The 10,120-nt window shown below is 28.3% G+C and overlaps 1 protein-coding gene across 1 annotated transcript; it reads right to left on the reverse strand.

The window, feature by feature from the left end:
- Nucleotides 1-601: 601 nt before the first annotated feature.
- On the reverse strand, nt 602-7,971 carry LOC107072169 (uncharacterized). The gene is given in 17 exon segments (XM_089174361.1): nt 602-1,153; nt 1,155-1,191; nt 1,423-1,952; nt 2,045-2,077; nt 2,079-2,264; nt 2,625-2,786; nt 2,905-3,024; nt 3,213-3,365; nt 3,674-5,002; nt 5,191-5,599; nt 5,717-5,944; nt 6,035-6,311; nt 6,314-6,385; nt 6,476-6,763; nt 6,954-7,400; nt 7,551-7,901; nt 7,953-7,971. Coding segments are annotated over 17 exon segments (5,193 nt in total).
- Nucleotides 7,972-10,120: the final 2,149 nt, after the last annotated feature.

Here is a 10,120-nt window from a genome sequence, read left to right on the forward strand (position 1 = left end):
ATTTGTTCGCTCGTTCGTTTAGTTCGTTCGTACGTTCGTTTAGTACGAGATGAAATTATTTAGACGTTCCTAGAGATCGACGGATTTATTACATCGATTTTGAATTCTAATTCCTCTTATTCGTTCTAATTTGTTTCCTCAATATTTGTCATACTAATATCTTTTATATCTATTATTTATTGTATATAAATTTATACAATAAGTGTTAATACACGTTGCTGCAAATGATGGGTATAAAAGTCCAATCTTTATTTTTCATAGACATAACTCGTCGCAATAAAATAATATTGCGATTATAAATTGAGATATAAACTATCGTATCTTTCAAGTTGGATGAAATTGCACACAGTGTGAAAAATTTGATTAAAATCGGTTCAGTAATTGAGGAGTCCATTGTGGACAAACAACGTGACGTGACGTAATTTATGTATATTAAGAAGATAATTTTCTATAATTTTTTATTATATAATTTAATATTATTTTATATGATTTTATATTATGTTATATTATATACAAATTAATATAACTTATTAAATATATATATATATATATATATATATATATATATTTAATATCATCTCAAAAATGTCTTTCTCGTTATTTAAATAATTATTTGATTCATTATAGACGTGTCATTTTTATCATCGGAAAAAACGTTTATCTTAGGTTTCATAATTTTCAATTTTTCTTCATTTTCATTCGTATTATTTAATTTTTCCAACGATATTATTTGATTATCAACACAATTGGAAGATAAATTTGCAATATTTAATTCATTGTACGAAACAGTAGTAACGTTAATATTTAACATTGTGACATTATTTGAATTAGATCGAATAATAAAATTTGCTTCTTTTTGAAGATTTTCACGTTTTTCTCTGAATTTGTTTAATTCATTCGTCATTTTGTTTCCTTTAATTTCAATCAATCTTTTAAATTGTTCTTCCTCTTTCATTTTATTTCTCATATCTTTACCAAATGCAACTTCTTCTAGTTGCCTTTCGTTTTCCTTTTTCCAAGCTTCACGTTTATTAAGTAATATCATTTCATCCTCGGCAAGATTTTTACCTTTCACAGGTAAATCATCAAAATGATTGTTAACAAAATTCGTTATGGTAATGTTATTCGTTTCTAAAGTTGTTCTTTTTTTTCTTTGATTGTAGATCGATCGAACGTTCGTTTCTTATTTTTCTATTAAAACAAAAATTACATATTATTATTATTCTTATTAATAATAATAATATTATTGTACAATAATATAAAATGAAATTTTTTTTTTTAATGAAAAATATATTTAAATATATAATATTTTATATGTTTTTAATTATTAATCTGTAATAATTAAATGTTATTTTCTTGAATGATAAAAAAATGTGTACGATGTACAAACTATGAATGATTATATTATTATAAATTGCTTACTCAATTGGTTCGTTGATAATATTCAACGATTTATATATCTTTGGTTGTTCGTATTTAAAATCAAATTGATTCCATTCGTCATCCAAATTATCGTCACGTTTTTCTCTTATCATGGCAGCAGCACGACGTGCAAGTTTTCGATATTCCGGCGTATCATCTCGTCGTTTATCATCATTTATTTCGTTTCGTCTACGACGACGTTTTCTTTGACGTTTCTTACGTTTCTTTCGTTTCTTTTTACTTTTAACATAATTATCGTAATAACTTCGCATTGGTCTATTACGTTTGTTTCTTTCAATGTCCAATGAAAAACTTGTATTATTTAATTTCCAATATTCCGATACGTTTGGATCTTTTATTAACGTCAGATTATTATCGAATTTTAATTTTGGTGATTCACCTTGATAACGAACAATAAATCCTGAATTATGTCCGTGTACACCTGCTGTCCTTGAAACTAAACTCGTTGCATTTTTATTCGATTTTTCTTTTATTTTAATGTAATTTAAAAGTAAATTCAATTGTCTCATCTAAAAAAAAAAAAAATGATACAAAGTTTCTTTTTAATGTCATTTATTTTAATGAATAATCAAAGATTATTTGATCTATTTCGTGATATTACCAGATAATCGTGAACAGTCTGAACCTTTATCTTTTTCTTTAGCAGATAAAGCGTTGTACTCGTTTATAAGATTCTTCAATATTCGAATCTTCTTCTGAAATTCGTTCAAATCTTTATCAATATCTTCATCAGGGATTTTAGTAGAAATGATTTTATCATCGTCTACAGGATGTTCAGTTGTTTCTTGTTCGTGTGTCGTTAATGGTAATAATGATGATGTCTGTAATTCAAATAATTCAATAATTTATTCTGTATAATATTAAAAAGAAATTTCTGCATCTAATTTTTATCTTTTTATGATATTCAAAGTGCATTTTGTAAATTGGTGGTTCAAACAATTTAAGGGCTGATTCTACGTGAACAATGAAATAGAAAATAATTTTATATTATTAATAGAGGTTAATTAAATTAATTAAATTATTATTAAAACTTTGAAATAAGGTCAAATAGGAAATATTTATATTCATTGTGTTTGCATGTTCCTATTTCAAATTCGTGTTGGTAGTTATCATCCCGTATATATATTTATTATATCAATAATAAAATAATAGAAAAGTACATAAAATAATTTAATATTTACTTGTATATGTAAATCTTTATCTCCATTAATTTGTAAGATCCATTCTAAAAATTGTTGCATGTCAGGTGGCAATGTTGCACAAGTTTTACTTTGGACCTCGTCCAAAACTAATCGACCAAGAAGTTCCATAATTTTCTTCATCGTCTTCTCGGTATGTTTTATCTATTATCAAAAGAATAATCTTTAGTTGTTCTATTTAAAGAACTTTTAATTGAAAGTCTCTAACTATTTAACAACAACAACAAAAAAATAAAAGAAATAATACTATTAATTAACATACATAATTTTCATCGAGGTCACGATGATGATAAATCTTATCAGTAACAATTTCATCCGGATGTTGATTCTTTTTAGAAAGTCCCGGACCAAGTGCAACTTTAAGGGCCTCGTTCCTTTGCACCTACGATGCAAAAATGATCGATAAAATACTTTCCCTTTCGTTTAACCACTCGGCCGCCACGTTGTTTCTACATTGCACATCTATCAATGTGAAAGAAAGAGAAAGAGAAAGAAAGAGGAAGAAAGAGGAAGAAAGAGGAAGATAGTGAGTGAGAAAGTGAAGAAAGTTTATCGAATATTCTCTCTTACTTGTTCAAAAATATTTTCAACGATTTTTCCAGCCAATTCTCCATGAAGAGCCAAATCCATTTGAGATTCATCTTCCATGTTGTCAGCTGTCAAGAACATTGCTAGCTTCTTTCTATGAGTATCCTCATTTTCCGTCTCCTTCTTTCTCATTGTCTGTATATTCATTGCTCGTTATTTATCGCACCATCTTTATCCAAACAACATTTATAAACAAAATATCCACACTATCATCTCTCTTTCTCCTTCTCTTACACACAAAATACAACAATTTCGTCATAATTGTTTATTATTTTTTATTAGATTGAATTGTTAATCTTAAATTTAAACGAATTAATGTTTAACAAGTTTTTTAATTTTTAAATTAATAATAATTAATAATCAACTCCCTCCTTATCAACAATTTTAAATCATCTAGTATAGAAATTAAATTATTGAATTAAATTGAAGATTATTGAACTAACGTTTCGAATTTTTGTATTATCCTTTTGAACAATCCCATCGTTATTAGAATTTCTTCGAATTCCTTTAACAATTCCTATTTCATGATTGTCCTTGATTTTCGTAATATCCGTTTGTTTTTTCTTCTTTTCCTTCTTTTTCTTTTTCTTCTTTTTTTTATTCATTTTCATCTTATTCTTTCGTCTCCTTTTCTCCCGTTGTTGCCACTTTTTAACTCTATCCTTCCAATTATTATTACGATAATTTGCAATAGGATTATTTTTCCAACGTTTTTTCTGAATTTTTAACGAATCACCGTATAAATCGTTCAACTTGTTGTTCAAATTTCTCGCACGTTTTTTCGTTATCTTCCAATTACTATTTTTCTTCTTTTTCATTTTTTTCTTATTGCTGTTCTTCCTTTGATTTAATTTCATCTTTTTCTTTTTCTTTCTCTTCTTTTTATTATGCATCTTGTTCCTTTTTTTCTTCTTTCTTTTCCTATTATTAACATCATGAATATTTTTATCCTTCAAAATATCAACTTTGTTTTCATTATTATAAATATTATTAATATCGTTGTTGTATTTTAAATCAATATCATTGTTATTATTATATTCGTATGGATTAATCGTGTAAATATCATTCGTTAAATCTTTCGAACGTCTATTATAATAATAACTTTCGTAAGGATTTTTTCCATGATTATTGTAATTTAGTGAATAAAAATTTCCATCACGTTTAACTCTAGATGCATTTCTATTGGCCAATATTTGTGATTTCATCGTCACGTTAAATCTATTCGAATTATTATCTATGATATTATTTACATTCGAATTATTTTCATTATTTTGATACTTCATTGAATTCATTTCATTTTTAACAGTCACGTTTGAATTATCCAATGACGATGAAGATGATGGTGACGATGAATTAAGAATTATTTCATATGTCGTAGAAATGTTTGTAGTTTTCATAGTTGTATTAAAGTGTTCTTCGTCAATTGATTGAATTTGATTTGTATAATTGTTGATAGTATTATTTTTGAAATAATTATCATCGATAGTTTTCAAACCTCTTCCTAATCGAATTTTAACATCATCGTCAAAATCATCGATTCTATCCATTGGTTCTACGAATGATTCGTGCATGTCTTTAGATTCGAGTACCGAACGTTTATCACCGTCTATAACGTTTGGAACATTTTCTTCAAGTTCGTTCATGGTATCGTGGTACTTTCCATTTTCATAAGGCGAACCTGAATCGTTCTCAGGCGCAGTTTTACGCTTGGATAACCCCGATCGAACCACTCCGCTTGATTTGGAATGTGAATCATTTATAGTTTCCACTACCTGCGATAAAACATTTATTTTAAGTAATGTACTACTACCCCTTACCCTTCACCCCCATAACAAATAGAGGAATAATATTTAATATCTAATCTACCTATATATATATATAGATGTATGTAGAAAATAAAAGAATGTTTAACTGTATTTTATGAAATAAGAATAGAATTATTAAAATGATGATTGTTTACGGGGATAACTTTCCATTCGATGTTTCCGGTATAATTATTGTTCAAATTTTGATGATTAGGATGATGATGATGATGATGTTGATTTTGACTTCTGTTAGATGATCTTTCTTCAAAAATATCACTTTGTTCTAAACCACCTTTAAACAAATCATCCGTTTTTTTCAATGCTAAATAATTACTTTCCGATGTGTTGTTACTATTATTGTTATTATTGTTGTTATCGTTAGCCTTGATTTCTAGTTCATCTTCAGATGCATCGGGATGCATTCGTTGGTCACCTTTAAGACGAGGACCATTTTTATTTTCGTTATCTTCCCAATCGTATAATTTCTTCAATTCGTCGTACACGTTGTCGATATCCTCGTATTCTTTCTCATCTAATTTCTTCGAACCAATTCGATTTTCCAATCTATGGGAAAAAAAAAGAAGAAAAACAAATATTATCGTTTTTAACTTGAAAACTTCACTTTACAATTTAAAAAACACAAACTAAACAAAATACACAAGTGTAATTCATTTGTAATACCTAGTTTGATCAAAATTGTCCAATTTTTTGTCATGTTCAGGTAATTGGATTGGTTGTTGTACATCACCAAAAACAACGTCGACTATTTCTCGTTGAAGATTTTCAGGTGCACGTAAAATATATTCGAGTGAATCCTTTGGTAACATTTTATCAATGTTTACAATTTCTTGATTAGGTTCTTCCATAATTCGTTCATTTTCATCTTGTTCTTTTTTTCTATTGTTCGACCTATACACACGTCACGATTAAAATTATATATGAAAACTTGATAAATTTATCATTTATTTTGTTTCACATAAAAACTTGATATAGATTTACCATTTCGTTTGACAACCTGGTACAAATGACTTTTCATCGCGAATTTGGCCAGAGGGTTGTACGGCCTCGTTTAAAATTAATTTTTCTCGATCCATTTGCGAACTTTTATTATCATCCACCTCCTTTTTCACCCCCTTATCCACCCCCTCTAACGTGACCTTGCTATTCCTAAGAGACTCGGATGGATTTTCATTCTTAGCACGTGCTTGTTGTTCTTGCTCGATCAAAAATTGTTGTTTAGGTATTTTGTTTCCCATTTGTTCTTTTCTTTTTTTTCTTTCTCTTTTTCCTCGGCTTCCTCATTTTTCTTCTTCATCAACGTTTCGTTCTGTGCTTCACGCAAACTTGCATCTATAATTTATAATAATACAAAGAAGGAAAACATTGTTAGAAAATAATTTCACTAAAGACAAATTTGGAAATGAACAATTGTTTGTTTACCTAATTTAAAACTCGAATCTATTGGATTATCATTTTGATTAGTATTCTTTTGATCATTGTCATCAATAATTTGTGATTCTCTCGAACGTTCATTTATCTCCTCGTCGTAATCGTAATATTCGATTATACCCAGTGGATAACGTTTTCTTCTAATATGATTTTTATCATCCTTGTGTCTCAATGCTATTCGTTGTTTGATCATCATGTTAACTCTAGCATCGTAAGGATTTTTTACATTTTCTGACATATTTTTTACATCTCTTTCAATTTTCAAATTTTCCTTATTATCTGCAATAATTATTTGAACATGTCAAATCAACACAAAATTCATGTAATTTATTATTAGGCGATATTCATTACAATTTTGTGTATTACTGAATCATCTTGCAGATGAAGAAACGTATATATACATTTATTTATTTATTTAAAATTATTTGCAAGTTAATAATAGCGAATTAAAAATCTGTCAATTTCATACCATTTTCATCGTCTTCGTTTCCTTCCAAATTTTCTTCAATAATATTCCCTCGTTCTCTTTCGTCTCGATTAATTTGTGTTTTTTGATAATCCAGTTTCCTTTCATCGTTCTTACCATGACAACTTTTGGCAACTTTACTACTTATCTCATTCCTTTCCAAATCATTTTCTTCGTTGGTAAGAGGAAAATCTTCTTCCAAATTATCTTCGTCGTAAGTTTGTAGAATTTTACGTAGATGTTTTTTACCGATGAAACAATTATTATCATTATTATTATTATTATTATTATTATCGGACAATGATCGATTATTACTTTGCTTTTCTATTATCCCAAATAATCGTCTTACTGGACTTTGACGTTTTATTATTCGTTCAGATTCACTTAGGACATTTTTATTATTAATATTATTATTGATATTAGCGTAATCAAAATGTTTTGCTTGTTGTGCTATTAAATCATCAACGTTAGTTAATTCTTTGTAATTATTTGTTTTCCAATAATTATTATTATTATTATTATTATTATTTGTTTTATCGTAGTACGAATCATCATTCAAATTATTTTCTTTATTAATATTTTCTTTGCTACGTTTTTTACGTTTATACAAATTCATTTCCATTTCGTTGAAATGATCATTCCTCAAGTTTGTTCTTTTATTTCTCAAAAGTATTAAACTTCTATCTTGATTTTCAACATTGTTCAATGATTTTTCAGATTCGTTCATATCTTCAAGTGATTCCGAAATAATCCTTTTATCTGAATCATCCTCGATAAATTTGTCCTTTTCTTTATTATTAAATATTGCTTTTTCCATAGCTTTATTTCTATCAGAATTTTCATTTCTACTTGTAAGATTTTCTTTTAATTCTAATACGGTACGTTTCAATTCTTCCAATGATTCTTCGGTCTTAGAAGATTCTCTTTTGTTTGGAGCATCAATTTTGAGATCTACAAAATTTTGAGATGAAATTTTGTTATGGTCATTCTTCAATCATTTACATTGTTTAAGTAATATCATAAATTTGAAACCTGTAATATCATTATTCGTATAAGGGATTGCATAATCACGAATCCATCGATTGTTACTTCTTCCATATCGCAGATTTTTATTGAAATTCAAGGGTTCGTTTAAAGCAAATGTTCTAATTTCGTTCGATGGTATTTCCTCTTTCGTAGCATGTCTTTTATCGATGATAACTTTATTCGATCTAAATATGGAATAGGAAGCAAGAATAATTCAATAACAAAGAATAATATTACATTTCTATAGAAAATTTCTTTAAATATGAATTTGAGTATTTTAAAGGGGATATTATATTATTATGATGAACAATATTTTAAAAATTCCAATTGTTTTTTTTTAATTTAATTTCATAAGTTGAGATAACAATTGTGCCCATAATTATGAAAGTGATCTCAGTCAAAATTTAAAATACAAAATTAGTTTATAAGTTATTTAACATTGCACATTATTTTAAACTAAATAAATTCAATGTAATAATTTTTACAATATTGTCAAAAATGAATTTAATTAGTATTTATTATTTCAATATTATATAGAATTCATTTTAGTGTTCAAATAAAAATCTTTAAATATCTCGAAACAAGAGATACATGACTTAGACCATTTTCATAATTATGGGCACATATAATCTAATTATAATAATATTAATATTTTCTGTATAACGTACTGTAAAAAAGGATTTGGTTGATTTAATCGATTATTAGCAGCAGCATGATCTATCCACTTCAATTCGTCACGAGCTTTCAAAATATTTTTCAAGAATGAACGTAAAGCAGGACTATCATCAGATTCATTTGTAATTTTAATTGATCTATGATGATTCATTGAATCGATCGATTCACTTTGATCGTTCTAAATTATGTTAAAAAGAAAAGAGAGAGAGAAATAAAAAGTAGAGAATAAATCAGAGAGAGGGAGAGAGAGAGAGAGAGAAAAAAACGTTTTGTAGACAAGAAGAAGAAGTAGAAGAATAAGAAGAGAACCGTGCGAAGAGTGTCTTGTAGTTGACAATTCTTTTTTTCCTCCCATTTTACCACCTCATTTTACCCTCTCTCACTCACTCACACACTTTTTCAACATGTTGGCGGGTTATAATAACACCGGGTACGGTTCCGTTACGCATCCTATTCGTTTTGTCCCTTTTTTTTTTTTCCTTTTCCTTTTTTTCTCTCTCGGTTGGTGAGCAACGCGTACGAACTCGATGGGTAAAAAAAAAAAAAAGAAATAAAGAAAGAAAGAAAGAAAGAAAAAGAGATTGTGGGTAAGAGAAAGAAGACAATGGGGGATTTCTCTTGCATAGAGGAAGGAACGCGAGAAGCCGCAGGTAACCGGTCTCTCGGTGTTATTAAAAATTCACTCCCTCTAGCTTGGGTGAAGTGGCCTCTGGCAATCTGCATCTCATTCCCTACGGGCCCTTGTGAACCAGCCAACCCAGCAAGCCCAGCAAAAGTAAGCTAGGAAGCTAGGAACCTAGCAAAACCAGTAACTAACAGAGAACATCCTAACAGTGAACACATTGAACAGCATCACCAACCAACCAACCAACCAACCAACCAACCAACCAACCAACCAACCATCAGGTGGTATGGTGGCTGTCAGTACGTGGAAAAAGGGCTAGAAAACTCAAGCTTATAGTTCCTATAACAAATGTTTTAGGATGCTTCAAGAAATGGTACTCTTGTCCTTCGTCTTTTCTCTCCTATTTAATTATTATTATTTTTACTTTATGGCAAATGACAAGAGAAAGTACAATAAAAATATAAAAGGAACCACTTTTACACCCAATTATAGGTGGCATTTAAGCAAATAACCATCACCACCACTACCGACTGTCCTTTTCCTTTAACTTCCCTTTTCATTTTCTCCCTACTTCTTCTTCTTCTTCTTTTTTCTTCCCTCATTTCTTTTTTTTTTTTTTCAGTGTTTTAACGAGATACTTCTTTTTTTAATCTACGTCACTTCTTTCTTAACACTGCTGACTGTTTTTAGAAATTTTCGAATGACATTTTAAACAAAATCTTTGTCTAATTCTAAGAAATAAGATTTGATATTTGCAGCAATGAATTATCAAGTTCCTAATGCCAATTAATAATAAAACACTTTGATTGAAAGTATTCAGCATTAAAAAGGTTTAAATCAAAAT

Source organism: Polistes dominula, unplaced genomic scaffold (assembly GCF_049000335.1).
Source record: "Polistes dominula isolate Pdom_NZ unplaced genomic scaffold, Pdom_raw_medaka contig_83, whole genome shotgun sequence".
Taxonomy (NCBI): Eukaryota; Metazoa; Arthropoda; class Insecta; order Hymenoptera; family Vespidae; genus Polistes; species Polistes dominula.